Source organism: Telmatherina bonti, assembly GCF_933228915.1.
Source record: "Telmatherina bonti genome assembly, chromosome: 3".
Lineage (NCBI taxonomy): Eukaryota > Metazoa > Chordata > Actinopteri > Atheriniformes > Telmatherinidae > Telmatherina > Telmatherina bonti.
The window spans coordinates 19,322,323-19,341,447 of NC_136621.1; the positions used below are offsets into that span (position 1 = coordinate 19,322,323).

The 19,125-nt window shown below is 37.7% G+C and overlaps 1 protein-coding gene across 1 annotated transcript in view; it reads left to right on the plus strand.

The window, feature by feature from the left end:
• Positions 1-19,125, plus strand: part of smc3 (structural maintenance of chromosomes 3) — a 32,484-nt gene that overhangs the window by 7,960 nt on the left and 5,399 nt on the right. Inside the window, exons 12-24 of the mRNA XM_079264394.1 lie at positions 118-239; positions 629-842; positions 1,094-1,197; positions 2,609-2,708; positions 6,937-7,097; positions 9,503-9,644; positions 9,749-9,899; positions 10,140-10,290; positions 12,853-13,006; positions 13,137-13,295; positions 14,881-14,988; positions 15,253-15,361; positions 17,262-17,509. Of these exons, the coding sequence (XP_079120520.1) occupies positions 118-239; positions 629-842; positions 1,094-1,197; positions 2,609-2,708; positions 6,937-7,097; positions 9,503-9,644; positions 9,749-9,899; positions 10,140-10,290; positions 12,853-13,006; positions 13,137-13,295; positions 14,881-14,988; positions 15,253-15,361; positions 17,262-17,509 (1,923 nt within the window). The remainder of the gene's footprint in view (positions 1-117; positions 240-628; positions 843-1,093; positions 1,198-2,608; positions 2,709-6,936; positions 7,098-9,502; positions 9,645-9,748; positions 9,900-10,139; positions 10,291-12,852; positions 13,007-13,136; positions 13,296-14,880; positions 14,989-15,252; positions 15,362-17,261; positions 17,510-19,125) is intronic.

Here is a 19,125-nt window from a genome sequence, read left to right on the forward strand (position 1 = left end):
CTTTATTGCTCAGCTTTGACCATGCATGAGTCAGCCACATAACCTTGTCGCTTGAACCTCATGAGTGCTCTACTATGAATCATTTCAACATTTTCTGTCTGTTTTCTGCTATTTTAGAAACGCTTGCTGAAGGAGCGTCAAAAACTGCTGGAAAAGATTGAAGAGAAACAAAAAGAACTGCAGGAGACCGAACCCAAATTTAACATGGTTAAGGAAAAGGAGGAAAGGGGCATTTCCAGGTATTCAGCTGCAATTTCTCAAGCAACTGGTGACATAACCATAATTTCATGGATCGGTAAAGTCATGTTAAAAACATGTTTATTACAAGACATTGACAGGTGGCAGCACATAGGCGCAGTTTTTTTTTTCTTCTCCCCTTTTTTTTTTATTTTTATTTATTTATTTTTTTTTTTTTTTTACACAGGTGCTACAGTAGATTTGATGCCTTATCAGGAGAAAACAAGTGATAAAAGTACATTTAAAAAAAGATAAATGATGTTTCATCTGATGAAGTTGACTGTTGTGTACGCGTTTGTTAACAATTTTTGCTTAATCGGTTTATTAAGTTTCAGTTTATCTTTCCTGTTCAGTTTGTAATTAATCGTTTTGCCAATGCATTTATTTCCAGACTGGCTCAAGCGACTCAGGAGAGGACTGACCTGTATGCCAAGCAGGGCCGTGGTAGTCAGTTCACGTCCAAAGAGGAGAGGGACAAGTGGATTAAAAAAGAGCTGAAGTCTCTGGATCAGGCCATCAATGACAAAAAGAGGCAGATTGCAGCCATCCACAAAGACCTGGAGGACACAGAGACCAACAAGGAGAAAAACCTCGAGCAGTACAACGTAAGGCACTGTTAAATTCTGTTTCCAGGCTTTCATTAAGATGCATAAAGAGTTTGGCTGCATCATTGCAAAAGGGGAATATTAACCTTTGAAGTCCTTTTTCATATAATTTGTAAATAATTATTTATTTTCCTGTAGATTGGCTTTAATATGCTTTGATGTATTTGTACAGGGACATGATGTGGTTATAAAAAATAAGCCTGCCACAGGGAAGCCGTTATGAACCCCCTTTTTTTTTTATGTGACTTTAGAAACTTGATCAGGATCTAAATGAGGTCAAGACACGTGTGGAGGAGCTGGACAAAAAGTATTATGAAGTCAAGAACAAGAAAGATGAACTTCAGAGTGAGAGAAAGTAAGAAACCACTTTCTTGAAATCATGTTTTGTATCTTTTTTTTCCCCTCTTTTGTTTCATGTGTTCCTTTTAGATTTTAGTGCATGTGAAAGATCTGCAGTGTTCACACTGAAGTAAATTATATGCTTCTTCCCAGTTCCTCACTTCTAGTCCTGCTTTGCTTTTGTTTTGTTTTTTTTCCTGGACTTCAGCACATTACCATAAACAAACCAGCTTTATGAGTCTCTTGAGGAATTTTTGTCATCAATATCAAAAACTTATCTGGCTCTTTTAGCAACAGGAACCTAAATGGAGCATTTTAGACTGAGGGTGGGAAGAGCTGTTGCAATTTGCAGAAGAAAAATTATGGATTTTGAAAATAGTTCAAACCTTTTTTAATATACCCCTGAAATAATGTCAATTGATAAGTAACTTATGACTTCTTTAAGATTCAACCTTGGAGTTGGATCAAGGTTTTTATTTTTGGTGCTGTGGTATTTTTGTTGTGTAGTCTTACGTGATATCAATGAATGAGTCAGGCCTGCATCTTGCATTAAGCTGGTGGAAGGTTGAATTCTTCCCCTTTAAGCCAGTATTGTTTTTTCTGCTTTGCAGGCTTCAGTTACTTAGCATTGTGTGTTGTGTGTATTTTGTGTATTCTGGATGTCATCAGGTCTTTTCAGTGCACATAAACAATATGGTTTATTTACATAATACAGAAGAATAGTTATTAAAAAATTAACTTTTATAGCAGTGAAAATATTATTTTATAAATATTAAATATAATATGTAGTTACCTGTTTCTTATCCCATGACATAGCACTCTTTCTATAGTGTCGGACCAAACTCTTTTAACAAATTTTATGAATATTTATATATTTTTGGTTAATCCACCAAGTTATACTGCCATGATATCCATTACTTTGTATAGTGGGCAAATAAGCAAGACAGCTTCAGTAAATAGAAATTTTGTCTAGGGACGGAGGACTTTCAGTTTTAAAATTTAAAAACTCTGTTATTTATTATTCTGAATCATATATAGGGCTATGTAGAATTTTAGTTTCCATCTCTGATCCACATATTTCTAATAAGCTGTGTCCCAATTGAGGCTACTTAGGCTGCAAAGTGTTCTACGTAGTCTGCACACTCCGAAGTGTGCTTACTACTAGTTTTTTATTCCAAGCCAGAAACATGACATACGTCATAAATCTGCTTTAATGAGTAAAAATATCCCATCCATGAAATTCATTTGCTGTTGAGTAATAATTTGTAAATAAATGCATATTAAAATATTTGTATTAAACACAATCTTTGAAATGATTCTGGGTTTTGGATGTTATTACTGAGTAGTTTTTCTGCAATGATCATGATTGTTAAGCTTTAATCTTTCTGGTTACAAAAGTGTGATGGAGTGATTGTTTATGTTTCCAGCTACCTGTGGCGAGAGGAGAACGCAGAGCAGCAGGCCCTGGCAGCCAAACGAGAGGATCTGGAGAAGAAGCAGCAGCTCCTCAGAGCGGCTACAGGCAAGGTCTGTGTCACTGTGCACGGCTTAATAATTATTGACTTGCATAATGAACTGCAAAAAAACCTATTCTACCATCTGGATATGTATAAAAGACGTGCTTGTTTGCACACAGAAAAGAGGATTGGCTTTCAGAGAGCGCTCAGCAATACAGTTATATAGTATTTATTCTTTCAACCGAGAATGTACTTGCAAAATAATTTAAGGTGATTAGTTTCCCAGCCTTCCTGTTCTGAAGGAGAAAATTTACATAGCAGTGATTTTTGTGCACTCGGTGGGAAAGAGTGTTTTACAGTGTGCTCTGTTTCCAAAGCTCTCCTCACTTTTTTTTTAACCTTCATCATACTGCATAAAAAATTACCTTTTTTTTTTTTTCTTTTAAAACTGCATGATTTTCACAAACAGAAAAAAATCATGCCTACCTGTTTCAAAAGCAACACGACTCGATCGTCCTGCTCTGTCCTCCTTTGCATCTTTTACTTGGTCTGCATAACAATTAGTCCTGCGGACGAACAGAGCGATGAGTTCCCCTTCAGACACATCATTGTCTTCTAAATGTGGGCCTGCAAGTTCACAAACAGTGAACTGTGTTACTGTATTTCGGTGCATGAATGTGTGTTGAAGGTTAAGTTAACTGTAATGTTGGTGGCCTCTGATTTGACATCTCCCACACTTCCACTGGTGGACAAACATGAGATTTCTACAATCACCCCACACCAAATGTGGTTAACCTTTGGAAAAGCTATAATTAGGTGGATGTCAGGGTTTATAGTTTGGCTATGAGGAGCCTGTCTTTCATTAAAAACCCATCATACCTGAGTTTGGAAAACAGCAAGAAGCCCAGGTGAGACTCGACTCATCAGAACCTTTACTGAAGTCTCTGAGTAAGGGACCGTGAGCGGGCAGGAACTGGAGGCCAACAGACATCGGCAGCTACACAATTACATATAATTAACATATTAACATATGGCAACACAGTGAAATCCGGTTATCCTCCTCAGGTGGAACGTTATGTTTATGTGGTTTCAGTAGCTTAAATAATCGCAGTGAACTCCAGCTTTCAGTCACCAGACTAAGGGCTGGTGGGAAAGCTTTTTAAACTCTCATTTACTGTGACAAGAGGCAGGCATAGCAGGCATGTCCGATGACTCTGAAAGCAACTGAAACCACCTTAACATACACTTTTGTACCAACGAAGCTGGTGTGTTTTCGCGGGATCTACTGTTATGCTGCCAATTGTAATGAGCAACACTGTCTAACAAAACCATATGAAAAAGTTAGCTGTAGGCTAATTTAGGCAATGCACTTGACTGACTTGTGGCAACTTAAGCATCCTTTTAAAATCTCTCTCCTTCTTGAACTCCTTCCACCTGAGGATGGCTATTCTGGTGTTGATCCTTTTTGGATGCCTCTAAAGTGCTATTTTTTTTAGCTTTCTTAGGGACGGTGAAAACAGTTCTTGCATTGCCGCTGCTGCTGCATATGCATGGTCCTGCATTTTCATAAATGCCAATTGAATAAATTTTCCTCTCTCTGCTCTTTTCTTCTGACGTCTCAATCACTGGGTCTGCTCCTTTATCATCAGCCAGGCGATGACCTGGCGAGCTATGATAATGAGTGGTGGTGGATTAAATAGTGGAGAACGTTTGCCGGTGGAAAAAGGCTTTACCAAAAAACAAAAGAGACATGACTTTTTCAGAACAAGTTAAAAATAAATCTATCATTTTGTGCACATTTTCTCTTGGTTGTAGTAGTCTGCAGAGTGTAGCAGTGTCTGTTTAAGGCGCCTTAACAAAAAAGGACAATTAGCTGGGTTGGAACATAACTGTGCTGCTCAGAGCAGCTGAAAAGTATAAAATCAGCAGAAGTTGTTTTAGGAATCATTAACACAAAGTTATCCACAGAACTTAAATAGAAGCTATACATCAACATGAACAGATCCTCGCCACACAAATGCTGTCAGATCTGAGCGGGTCCTTCAGCTGATGATCCATCTGATCACCTGTTTTTAAATGGAGTGAAAACCTGTCTCACTCAGCTCGCCACAAGGTCACCCATGTGACAAGTCATTTAGATCCATTGTGCACTGGCTCTCTAGGAAAAAACATTCTTGTTCTTATTGTGCGTTGTTGCTACCAGTCTCTTACCGGTGGCTGTCATGGAGCTTCCCTACCGGCTTACCCATCACATGTATAATCAAAATTCTTCGCTTACAAAAATGTGTTGCACTATTAGCAAAGGTCATAACACACTAATGATGATACTTGGATAAATACAGACATTTATGTCTACTAAACAGAAAATGTTACACAATATCCCTTTAAAAATAAAGAAGAACATGAACATTGTAACCGTGGTCGTATCTTTGCTTCCACTGTGGTTGTGATGTTGTGGTTGTTTATTTTCTAGTGCTAACAAGCAACATATCTAGTAAACTTTCACAGGAAAACTTACTTGCTGAGGAACTGAAAAGGGGAAAATGGAGATAAAAATCCAAGTAAAGTGTCCAACTGAGCCCACCTGAATACTGTGAAAGGCTCACTTAGTGACTCACCCGGTTGTCAGGATAGGTATATCAAATGGAATCATTCATCTGCCTCACTACTTGCACCTTATGATAGCTGGCTATATTTACATATGACTCACTCCTCGCTGCCTCATCCAGTTATTTCTTCTGGGCATATACATCAATCAAATATCACCTCCGAATAATATCTGCAAGGATGAAAGGAAGCCGTTTGTTGCTTCATGGACAAATGTCAAGCATTCATTTTTCTTTCATTCGTCCTGGCTGATTCAGTCCATCTCCTCTGTTTGATGAACTCAATCCTATCAATCCTTTCTAGTGTTTTATATCCGCAGTGCATGGCTCATTTGAGTTCTTCATATTGAAATTGAAATTGACATTTAGTTTTCTGTTTTTGTTTCTTTTTTTCCCCCTCTGCCTTACAGTAAGTTTCATGCTTGTGTTTTTTTGTGGCTTTTAGCCTACTGAGCATAAAGGTTGGGACAGCTCAGTTTTTTACTGGACACAAATTATGTTAATATGTTATGTTAATATTTAAACATAATTTGCATTGTTGGAAATGTTTTTTTTTTTTTTGTTTTTGTTTTTTTTTTTAATCACATTTCACTTCATTAATTAATGTATCTTTGGACCACAGCTCTCGCAACATCAGATTATTACTTTGTAATTATCACTGACAAAAACTAGATGATAATCCAATATTTGTAGAAAGAAATGCTGTCTTTTCATTTACCCTTATATTTAATGTTTTTGTAATTTGATCAAATTATACACAAAATAAATGTTGAGAGGTGTAGACAAACTACAACAGAGGATAAAAAAATAACAAAGCACAACTTTACCTTTTGGTTTGAATTCAGACAAACAAGTAAACTCATGAGAAAAGAACCACAAAGCTCAGTCTGTACATCAATATTGTGTCAAATAAAGCAGCATCACTTGTATGAATTTATTTTAAAGCAGCTGTTACTGTAAACATGCTCCTGTCTACAAGCTATGAAGTCAGTCAGGGATTTTCTGACTGTGTCACCTGGCTGCATCTGCTTTTCTTTTATTTGGTATTTTAAGCCACTTTAGCTTAAATTAATTGCTAGTTCCATCATTTGCTGGTTGTCAAATGCAGTGCTGAGACAACCTGGCTTCAACAAAATAATTTAATTTCACGGCTCTCAAGCTAATTGCAAATCACTTGCTCTGAAATCTGAATGATGGTTGTGAAAGTCAGTGATTGAGTTTGGTAGTATTACCCTGCTTTCAGTACCAGCTGTTTATCAGCTCTCCATGCAAACTGCCAACACTTCAGGACCCATAAAACTGCCCCACTGGTAAAGTTACTTTAAGTCAATGTCTCTCACCTTCATGATCTTACACGACAGTAGCGACTCAGAGTGTCTCAGACATCAGCAGTTATTTATTACTTCCTTTGTATTGTATTAAGGTCATGGCAGACATTGTCTGGGTGCAGTAAACCTCTTAACCAGGAAGCAACTGCTGCGGGATTAGTGTCACAATTTACACACTTTATATTCGGATAATGTTTACAGCCTGTTCTGGCAATTTGTTTATTACACCTGTTATTTAAAGATAAGTTTTTGATTCCTGAAGAATTTTTTTTTTTTTTATATGTATATCACTTTTTTTTTTATATATATATATAATTTCTGGGTCATGGTTTAAATATATATCTTGTCTTTCATCTTCTTTCAGGCCATTTTGAACGGTATTGACAGCATCAACAAAGTCCTGGAACATTTTCGGCGAAAAGGAATCAATCAGCATGTCATCAATGGTTACCATGGCATTGTCATGAATAACTTTGAGTGCGAGCCTGCTTTTTATACCTGTGTGGAGGTGACTGCTGGGACGAGGTGAGAATTGTTTTTCTTTTTTCTTTCTTTCTTTCTTTTTTTTTTTTTTTTTTTTTTTTTTTTTTTTTGCAACACCAACTACTTTAATATTTCTGAGTGAAATTGCTACAACTGAACATTTATGAGATATCAGACATGCAGTACAGGACCCACATTCTCAAATAGAGGAAAACAATCCTGACTGAATAGAGGGCTCAAGTGTAAACATGCAAAGCAAACCGCTTTAAGGCCAAAGAGTAGCTGTGTATTATGTTTCACTCTTGGCTTGTCATAGAAATGATGGTGATAAGATGGCGTCATGCCCTTTATTACATGAGAGTATGAAATAAAAAGTTTCATTAAATTAAAAATGGAAAGCTGGCAGAGTTTAGACTAAAACATTTTCTTATATCGGGAACTTCCATCCATACTTGGCTCTTCCAAAGACAGTTTGGGGGGGGGACAGTAGCCTAAATGAAGACACCCAGACTTCCCTCTGCCTGGCCATCACTTCCAAGCTCCTCCAGGGAATCCCAAGGTGCTCCTGGGCCTAAATGACCAATGACTGAACTTCCCACCCTACCTCTGAGGGAGATTTCAGCAACCGTTAGAGGGAAACCTATTTCAGCCACTTGCATTCGTAGTCTTATTCTTTTGGTCACTACAAACAGCTCGGGATCATAGCTGAGGGGGAGAACATAGTTCGCCTTCAGGCTCAGCTCCTTCATCACCAATACAGATTCATGCAGGGTCTGCATTAAACAATATGCCTGTTAATCTCAAGCTACATTCTTCCTTCACTTGTAAACAAAATCTTGACATGTTTAAACTCCACTACTGGGGGGGTAGCTCACACTGACTTTAGACATAATGGTGGGGTGGATATTAACGAGAAGAAAACAAACCAATAGGGGTGTGACGATATGCTTTTTGTCCCGATTCGATTCAATTCTGATTTTTTGGGTGCTGATTTGATTTAAATTGTGATTCTCACAATTCTCTGAAATTGCTGATTTTTGTAGATTAAAAACAAAAAAAAAATGTATAAAATGTTTTTTTTTGCTTGTCATTTTTCTTCATTTCAATAAAGAATAAAACAACACAGTAGCTAGACCATCATTCTGCTGCTATAATGCCCAAGAAGACAAGTAAAAAGATCAATAAAAATAAAAAAAAAGACAAAAATTTTAGTGTATTTATTTGAGAAAAAAAAACGATTTTTTTTTTTTTTTTGGTTTAAAAAAAATTATTTTAAAATTGTGAAGAAAAAAATCCTGATTTCCAATTTTTCGATTCGATTTTCCCACCCCTACAAACCAATTAGTTTAGTGTTACCATCTGCACTGTACTTCGAGTTTTCGAGTCTATTGCTACTTTTACATGGGAGTTTTCATTCCTCTTTATTTCTGAAGAAAAGTTCATTCTGCTTTAAACTGACAATGTAAACACCTAATTTCCAATGCTAAGGTCTGTTTGGAATTAATTCCGAAGTAAGAAGCTGGTTTATTTGCATTTTAATTCATAACTATTTCATTCCTCTCTCATGTAAACCTTCATTCAGCTCTAAGTTCATTTTAGTCGTTCTGCACACTCGTTACCTTGTCCCATCCTGATGATGCGCGTTGTTTTGCCTCCTGTCTTTGGTCATCTGTCTTCCCTCTCAGTTGCTGAATAAAGTGAAGTAGTGTGCTCGTGTTGATCTGGTACTTCAAAATTACAATCAAAACAGCGGTGAAACTGGTGCTTATTATGTAGTTTTTTACAAGTTACGACTGAAAAGACGAGAAACACAGAGCGAACTAATTTCCGGTAGAGGTCAACACGTCATGAGCGCCCCCTGTCAAAACCGTTCCCAACCCACCGCTCAAAACAGGAATTAAGTAAAGACGTGTTTCATTTAAGCCTCCATTCGGAATTATTATTTCCATGGAAACTTGTAGGAGAATACTTTAATTCCAAATTATTTAAATCCGATTTATTAATTCCGAATTAAAAAAACATCATGTAACCGTAGCCATTGAGTGCTATGTTACTCAACCCTGTAAGCTTTGCTTTTCTTAGGGTCTATTAGATAAACCACATTAGATTTTATAACTATAAAAAATCACAGTTTTGGCCTGATTTTTAAGTCACAGTTGCTGCTTAGCTGCAGAACATGTTGCAGAGTGACACGTGGAGTGACTTCACCAGTTCAGTAAAGTAAAGGCAGCTAAATTTATTGACATTTTCTGTAATCTGAATCATTGAAAGTTCAGGCTGTTATCAGGTTCTGGTTTCTGCTTGGCTGCAGTGTTTTATAGTTCAGGATCACTGTCAGCATGCAGCTTGTACTGTAGTCTGTCTGAGCATATTGTGTTTTGTTACTTTGTAACAATTTTTGCTGTAGTAATGATTTTTAGTTAAAATGTACTTTTTAAATTTTACAGACTGTTTTACCACATTGTGGAGACTGATGAAGTCAGTACCAAAATACTCATGGAGTTCAACAAAATGAACTTGCCTGGAGAAGTCACATTCCTGCCACTGAGCAAGCTGGATGTCAGAGACACTGCTTACCCTGAGACCAATGTAAGACCATGGTTGCCTAAGTTAAATATACTTGTTTTATTATACATTAATGTTACAGTAACTTTTTGTGTGTGTGTGACCATGCTGTGTCTTTTCCCTAAAAGGATGCCATTCCTATGATCAGCAAGCTGCGCTACAGCCCCAACTTTGACAAAGCCTTCAAGCACGTATTTGGGAAGACCCTAATCTGTCGTAGCATGGAGGTCTCCACCCAGCTGGCTAGAGCTTTTACCATGGACTGTATTACTCTGGAGGGTGAGCTTACTCACAATACATGACACTGACTCCACTGCTACCTCCGAATAACTGAGAACATAGACAGGAAAAGTGTAGCTTGGTATGGTTGAAAAATCACCTGAATGTCTGTGCAGTTGTAGACTAAAGTTTTTTATTATGTTATCTAAACAGCCACCCACTGTGTGTAACGCCAACAATATTCAGTGTAAAAGCCTGACAAATTCCTTACATGTAGTACAATGTATTGTGACTTCTTAGGTGACCAAGTGAGCCACCGTGGAGCTCTGACCGGAGGCTACTACGACACCAGAAAGTCTCGCTTGGAGCTACAGAAAGACATGAGGAAAGCTGAGGAAGAGCTGGGTGAGCTAGAGGCCAAGCTCAACGAGAACCTGCGCAGGAACATAGAACATATCCTTTCCAACAAAACATGCTTATTTTATGTGAATTCTGGGCTTCATTAAGTTACTATGGAGGAAAAAAAAAAGCTAAATGTTTGAATGGCAAATGCTGCTGTAGATGTCTTGGTAAAAATGAGTGTTGTAAAGTTTAAAGATATTTTTATTCCCCTTGTTGACTGGGTCAGCTGAATAAAAAGTGAGTCATACTTCAATGCAGACAGTTTTTTTTTCCCCCCAGTGAGATTAATCGATCAGCGGGAAATAAACTGACTCACAAGAACCCTAGGAAACAAGAAGAAATAAATAGGACTTAATGCATCACGCCGGAAATAAGTTTGTCAGTTCTGGAAAAACTTTGCTCTTTTCGGCATGCGTTTCTGTATGGTCAAGAAAGAAGGAGAAAAAGCTGATGGCTTATGGGTGGTGAAACAGCCACAGTAATATATGGCTGAGCAACCTATTTCATTGTTTAACTTGACATTTCCTTTTTTTTTCTTTTAACTTGAGCGGAGTAATGTTGTCTCTACAACTTTTTGCTCAGCCATTCATACTTAGCTTTGATTGTTATAAATGTGTTGATATTCCTTCTGCAAACGTTGCCTGAGTTGAGGGTCTGAGTATATCAGCAGGCTTTAAATGGCGGCTTTGCTAGTGGCTAAAATTTACAATAGTCACTTTGTGGGAACTGTTAAAGTAAAAACTATATTGCAACAGAAAATATTACTTATAAACACAAATATTCTGTCTTGATAAAGAGCTCTTTATCTCACATATCGTCTTTTTTTTTATTTTTTATAGCAGGTCCATAGAAATGCATTAGACAATAACTCAATGATAGGGGGATGTCATGCGGCTGAGCCTGTATTATAAGCAAGGATTAAGTCCATCATGGTTATGTAGCAGCCTCAGTTCCAGCAGGAGGAGGGTTTAAGCAGGTCAAGAAGGATTAGAATATATTTGGTCATATCTGGCAGAGCCATGACTCACTTGGGGAGAGCACATGAAAGCAAAACAAGTGGATCAGGAAGGATTTGAGTTTGCATGTGCTGTATGTTTGAGTAGTCATTTCCGCCAGTATAATTTAATGCATGTATGTCGGGCTGTGTGATGATATGCATCTTTGAAATGATAGTTATTCACGTGTGCGCTGTCAAAATACACACAGATCCGCACAATAAACTACACAGTATCTAAATTAAATTGTGGTTAGATATACATTGAAGAAGATTGAAGAGGATCAATATAGAAAATAATACTGTGATAATTTCTTTTGCTCTGTCATCCAGGCGAATTCTGGTTCTAGTGTTTGTAAATCCACAAACAGGGGAAGCTGGTGTTCGTCCTTCACTTGTGTAGCAATGAGTCAGTGAGCAGATCAAATTTTTAAAAGCCTTTTTGTTGTTCGCCCTCGTTGGCGATTAGCATTAGATTAAGCTGATGCACCCTAACATCTTCATTTTGTCACTGTTTCAGTTTGACATTGGTCTTTTCAGTAAATGCATGTATATTGTTACTGTGCACATCTATACTGCTTGCTGCTGTAAAAGGAGTCATTTGAGTTGAGTTGACGACTAACATATATGAGATGGTTACCATTTTCCTCTTTTGAAATTATTTGACTTGGAGTAATTATTAACCTGTGTTCACCATACATGTAGAAGGAAATACAGTCTCTTAAACTATTTGTATATAAATCTGGTTTAGAGGCAGGGAGAATCAGTTTTTTTTTCTTTTAAATCAGCTGATTGATTTGGGTACAGAGTTCATTGAGTCTTGTTTAATCTTGGATGCCCAGAGGAGTGTTTCAGTCTTGGAAAATCAATGAGGCTGTCTATTAGTTTGGCTTAGTGATGAGTGTGTGCGGCTCTTCTTAATCCTCTGCTTTGATATTAGGGATGACATAGTCTTCTCCATGGAGCCCAATCACAATATTCAAGTACTCTGGGTTGCACTAAAAGGCAATAAACTTCCCCATGACTGAGTTTGCTTGTAACGGCTTTTACAAATCACTCATGATTGTTACCTGATAGGAAAATTCAGCATTTTATTAAATTGGAATCAGAGCCTGGATGCTTTTATTCATTTTTAATGAGTTGTGTTATTGTTGTGGGAATAAAGGAATGTTACATATTGCTTAGCATTACATTCATATTTATATTATATTTAGAAATCGTGTTCATTCTGGTGACATTTTAATTTGAAAACAATGTTCTTTGCATTAGAAATTATTTTTTTAAATTAGGTTTTTGTTTATACATGAATTTATTATTATTATTATTATTATTATTATTATTATTGTTGTTGTTATTCATGATTGTAGTTTTTTAATTTAATTGTTTTAGTCCTACTTTATTCTGGACACCATATAGATCCTGCAGGGCGAGTCTTGCCTAATGTAAACACTTGTATTACCAGTTAGAGGAATTGGTGAACTGAAAGTTTCTTGGACTGGGGTTGGACCGGTACATTAAACACTGTCTTGAGTTCTGAACTTTTCTAGGTGACTGAAGGGGGAAAGCATAGTACTGATCCTTAAAGTAATGTTGTTTTACTTCCTTAACTGTTGCTCCACGCATCAACAATGAGATTGACCAACTGATGAACCAGATGCAGCAGATCGAGACACAACAGAGAAAGTTTAAGGCATCCAGAGACAGTATTCTGTCAGAAATGAAGATGCTGAAGGAGAAGAGGCAGCAGTCAGAGAAGACGTATATGCCCAAGGTTGTATTTATTTGTTGCTACATTCTAGCCTACAATCCCCGACTCTTTCTTTACATTTCTTCATTTAGCTGTAGCTGGGAATTTGTTTAGTGTCTATTTGCAGCTCATTCTCCCTCATTTCCCTCTTCAGCAACGCAGTCTCCAGAGTTTGGAGGCCAGCCTCCACGCTATGGAGTCAACTAGGGAGTCCCTGAAGGCTGAGCTTGGTACTGACCTTCTCTCTCAGCTTAGCCTTGAGGACCAGAGGCGTGTTGATGACCTCAACGATGAGATTCGTCAGCTGCAGCAGGTCAGTAGCAACAGTGACGATTTCTGAGTGTTATGATGTGTAGTAAAGCTGGTTGTGTTTTTACATGTGTATACGCTTGCGGTATATACACATTTAAGTTATGTGCTTTTTATTTTTTCTAGCTGAATATGAATACAAAATGTTTTTGTCAGCCCCGAGTCTAGTCCGGTAAAATACTTTTTTTTTTAGAAGATAGTCAGACAAAAGGACTGCTGTTTCTCATTTTAATAAGAAATATCCAGTCTCTGAAACATTTGTAACCTTTGCATTTTGTAAATCAGTCCTATCGAGATGTTATCACTAAAGTTAGCCTTAAGGTTGTGTTTCTGTTCGAGTGTTAACACTTTGCATTGATGATTAATGATCCAGGTGATAAAAATAAAAAGTTAAAATAATTCTCACGTTCCATCCATGTGTGTATTTGTGATATTTTTTAGACAGGTTTTTACATCCAGTGCGTGGATGTAAAAAGTTTGAATTTGTCATTGTTTCTTTCTACATTCATTAGATTGTCTGAAACCCTGCAGCTGGGATCAGAGCTCTATTTAAAATGCATAATTGAAAACGACCTGATTCATATTTAGATAATACCACAGATATTCTATTGTTTTTTATTGTTTTCGGCCTTTTGTCATTGTAGTCAAATAATGTGAATGAGGTAAAAGCGACACACTGCAGCTGTGTGTGGGATGTTCCTGTGATCCAGCATTGCCCTCTTTTCCCTGCCAGCTGCTCACAGCTCTCACCTCAGTGCACTCCACTGCTGCGGTCACTGCCAACAACTCCACCCACACAACATGTCGCCTTTCATGTATGATCTTTCATGTACGGTTCTGCAGTGTTAGCAGTTGTCAAATTACACTAAATATGATACAACATTGTAGGTTAAAGAATCTTGTTGCACAAGCTGGAAAACTGGGCTGGTCTTACTGGACAGTTCTTAGTTGGTTCAGGCCTTTTTAAGAAGGTTGGAGTTATTTTATTACCATCGGCACCTATGAGTCTGAGCGAGAAGCCACGACATGTGGAGTCTTCCAGGACTCAGGACTTGGACCTCTTCTTTTTAACCTGTATGTATTCCCTACAGGCCGAATATTACGATACTTTTAACATCAATTAATACAGTTGTGCAGACAATACACAACGTTGTGTCTTTGTGACAAGTTGACTGCGGTCCAATAGACTTAGTGTGTCGGTGTTTGGAGCAAATAAAGGCCTGGATGAGAGACTGCCAGTAGTGATTAAACTTTCAACAAACGTAGACACTTTTAAATTCAAGTTTAAAGCATTTGTTTTCTTATGTGCCCCTGTATGAACTACATAGTAACTACTAACTTAAACAATTAGTTTAATTTATGGTTTTTTTTCTATTGTTTTGTGCTATTTTTACTGCCTTTTACTGCATTTTTAAGGCTGGCTTTGCACCACCTGGAATGTTCTAAATGTTTTATATTTCGCACTTTAACATGTCAAACAACACAGAAAACAAAAATGTTGATATTCAGTTACTAGAAATAGATTGATTTCCTGTTTTCAGCAAATGTGGATTGATTAATGGTGTGAGCTGATTCTCTTGTGCTCACAGGACAACAGACAGTTGTTGAATGAGAGAATTAAGCTGGAGGGAATCATGACCAGGGTGGAAACGTATCTCAATGAAAATTTACGGAAGCGTCTTGACCAAGTGGAGCAGGTAAACTTCTAGACATCTATGAAGTTTTATAGTGTAGCTCAGTATTTGCTTATTTATGTTTGCTCTGTTTCAGATTTTTTTTTTTTTTTTTTTACAATTCTTTAAAAAGCTAATTAAGTATTAAGTATACTAAGTAATAAGTGTTATTAGTGTCATTAATGTCTTAAACTTTAACGGCTTTCAGTAAAAACTTTTGATTTAGTCATCAGTCAGACGAAATCCTTTTCTTCTCTGTTCTGTAACATTTCATATTTACTGTCACAGGAGCTAAATGAGCTGCGAGAGACTGAGGGAGGCACAGTGCTCACAGCCACGACATCTGAATTAGATGGCATCAACAAACGTGTCAAAGAGACTTTGGCTCGCTCAGAAGGTAGGCGTTAAAACAAAGACTCAGTGGTGAAGTGATGGGAGGCTCGAGCACTCTTCTACAGTTCTGTTGCACAACATGCAGATTTTAATTTGTCCTGGAAAGCACATTAAAAACAGCTGAAAAACATTTTTGATAGCGATTGATCTCTAACAGTCACACTTTTTCATTTGACACAGTAGATCAGTGCAGATCATGAGCTCGGTGACATTAGCAGAATTTCAGTGCATTTAACTCATTTAAATTTTGTTTTAAGGGTCCTGAACATGTCAGTGTGGCCCTGTGTTAGACAATCAAAAAAAATATAACATTTCTCATCATGTTTCTTTTCTATAGCTGTGTAGGCTTGTTTAGCTGTAAAGGGATTAAATATACAACACCTATGTAAAGCTTTCTTGTGTTAAATAATCTCTGATCACACTTCGAACAGTTTTATTCATAGACTGTATGTAAAAGACGGACGGAGTCTCCATAACATGACCTGTAGGTTTCTGAAGAGCTCAATTGAAGCTTATTGGGCGGTTCCTACCATCGCCATCTTGGTAGTCACGCATGTTGCCTCTCTTGGAAAATACAAAAATATGCAACAAGGTAGAGCAGAGAGGGGGGCTGTGAGCATGGGGGTGGATGATTGCTGTCTATCAAACTCCACCCTGCCTGCAGCTACAAGCTAACTGAGCTAACCCAGAGCTAACAGGAGCTGATCAGCTAACGGAGGTAGCCGGGCTACGTCCGCAAAGTTAGCTGGCTAAAAACCACGGTTGTGCTGCATTCTGCCTCTTATGCCGAATTTTAAGATGAAATCACTTCTAAACAAAGGAGTTATAAAAAGAAATTGTAAATTATTTCTGGTGTCAAGGTTGTGTTTTCATCCCGGGAGTCTATGAGAATTTGCTCTGCTATGAAGCCAGCTCCCAGCGGGGGAGGGGTCAACTGCAACACTTGGCACTTCAGCATAGGCTTCACTTTTAAGCGCTGGAGGTTGCCACTGGGTTTTACTCTATTGTTTTAAACAACTGTTGATGGTGTATTGATAAAGACCAGATCTCTTCCATTTACCCAGCGTTCCTCCCTTGTCTAGTAATTCAGATTCATTTTGCATCCTACCTATGAGCTCTCTCCAGCTAGTAAAGGTGAGACCAATCCGGACTCTTGTTCTGTCCCTTACTTGCTTTCTTTTGCTTTCTGCCTCAGATAAATGTCTTTTTGCATTTTTTTGCTGAATCAATAATGATGTGCATTCAACATTGCCAGTGGGTTTAAAAAAATAATGAGCTGTATAGCGTAGTTTTCTCAACTCAGGGACCCTGCTGAACGAGTTTACAGTCAAAGTTACATCTTGTGTCTTAAACAAGCAGCTTAAAAAGTAACAAAAAAACATGTATTCATACCAGTGCTGCTTTATTGTTCAACTTTTCCCTCCTGGCTTTCTGCTGCCTACAGATGGTGAAGAACTGTTGAGTCACAAACTGGATAAAATGCTCCTGCACAGACAATTGCACAGTTGTATAAATGTTTTATTTGTGTTGTGACTCAGATTAGGTTGCTACAGAGAAGCTGTCGGATAACACTTGTTCCTGAGCAGAAATTCACATTTCATTGTCAGCTGTAACTAATTAAAGACATCACAGTATGATGCCTTATTTAAGTAGATATTATAATCTGTTTCCCTGTTTCTTTATCATTGCCTTTTTTTTTTTTTTTTATTAAGTAGGTGATTACACTTAATTTTCTTTTAATTCCTCTTTGATTTAAAGAATAGAAAACATGATCCAGGCTGTGATAGAACATTTCTTTCCTGAAGCATGAATTCATTCACAGTGCCTCGGTACAAGTGTCTCATTTGGACTCTAACCTGTCACTTATACTGGACCTTTTCCACCTTATTCAACTCTTTCCACAGATCTGGATTCTCTGATTGACAAGACAGAAGGGGAAATCAAAGACCACATAAAGAGCATGGAGCGGTGGAAGAACATTGAGAAGGAACAGAATGATGCCATCAACCATGACACTAAGGAGCTGGAGAAAATGACCAACAGGCAGGGCATGCTGCTTAAAAAGAAAGAGGAGTGCATGAAGAAGATCAGAGAGCTGGGATCACTGCCTCAGGAGGCCTTTGAGAAGTACCAGACCCTCACACTCAAGCAGGTAGACGCACACAGCTAAAATGTGTTATATGTTGGCTTTCTAGATGGTGAATGACTTTGCAAGCTCACACCAGCCTCATGTAGACATGGGGGGTGTTAATAGTGAGTCTGTTCATCACAATTGATGACTTTTAGTGGTATTAACTTAAAAAATTACTGCAGTAAAAATACTTTTTTTTTTTTATTGATTGGTCTATTTAAGGTCACTTAATATTGCAGAAATAAGTTTACCATATATGTAAAAGGTTGCCTAAGCTCCCCTTAAACAGAAAAAGGGAAATATTGAACAGAGTTTAGGATTAGATCAGACGAGTCTTTTCTTGTGTTTTCTACTTAAACCTTAGAATAATATCTGGTTTATAGGCTCTCAAATACCTGTTTGCTTTTCTAGGTGTCACATTTACTTATGCAAAAAATCAAACAACAAAAAGCCCGTATTTTTAGCGTTCATGGGGTCAGTTGCCAGATTTCTCAGACATTTGTTTGAATTGCAAATGGAAATGGTCAGCGCTGAAGACGCCCACTCATACACCAGGAGAAACAACTAAAATCTAGATTCATCAGACTAGGAGTATTTCTTCTGCATGTTTTGACGAAGAGTTGATTCACTTTAAAGGGAGTAAAAGTTACTTGACTTTACAAATACTAAAATGGCATTACTCAGTAGTTCCTCCAAACCATCCAATCTGAGTAAAAAAGTGATAAACCTAAATGTGACCTTCTGAATATCGCCAGAAATAAATGTAATTTCTACAGAAGAGCTCTCCGTTTTCCACACATGGATGTCTACCACATCTTTTCTTTTGTTTCTTTTCAAGGTACAAGCTGTAGCTTCCATTTAGGACAACTACTGCTACAGAGTTACAACTATTAGCAATGCATCTTTTTGTGCAGCTTTTTAAAAAGGCCATTTCAGATTTTCTTTGTGAGTTGATGGGACCTCTGGTAAGAAAAGCAGCAGAAATAAACAGACTGCAGTGATACTCAGTTTGTAACTGCACCGTACTCATAGTAATTTATTGACTGTACTGTTCTTTTGTGTCCTTTTCTTTCTTTCACTTTTACAGTGAAGTCACACTTGGGAATGCTCACAAATTCACACAGAATTAGAGCCATGTTTCTTTAGAAATAATGTCCAGGAACATCACATCCCACCCACTCAGTGATTCAGACACGAGTTAGCGCTGTGTCTAATTTATCTTTCAGCTAGCCGCTGCTGGGAGTAAAGACTGGGATGAGTGGACTTGGCTGCATTTTTAATAAGTGTCTGAGTGTGTACTCTTGTGTGTGTTTGTGTCTTTGTGTCTCAGCTCCCCTCCTTGACAGGGCCGAAAATAGCTTTATGGTTTCTCATAAACACTTCATATTAGTTAATCTTCCTCCTCGGGAATCACCATGGGGGCAAGATTGCAGAAGTGGATGAGAGACCTGAGTGCTAATGGCACTTGCTCATGTTCCTGTGGTCATTAGTGATTTAAATGGGGGAATTTATAGCTCGAGAGTTCGGAAAGTGTGTGCCACTTTGTTATCATCCGTCAGGCATATCCATCTCCAGATATTAATAGTAGTAGACAAAATATGTGTATTAAAAACAGTGGGTTTAAATGTGTGTTTCTA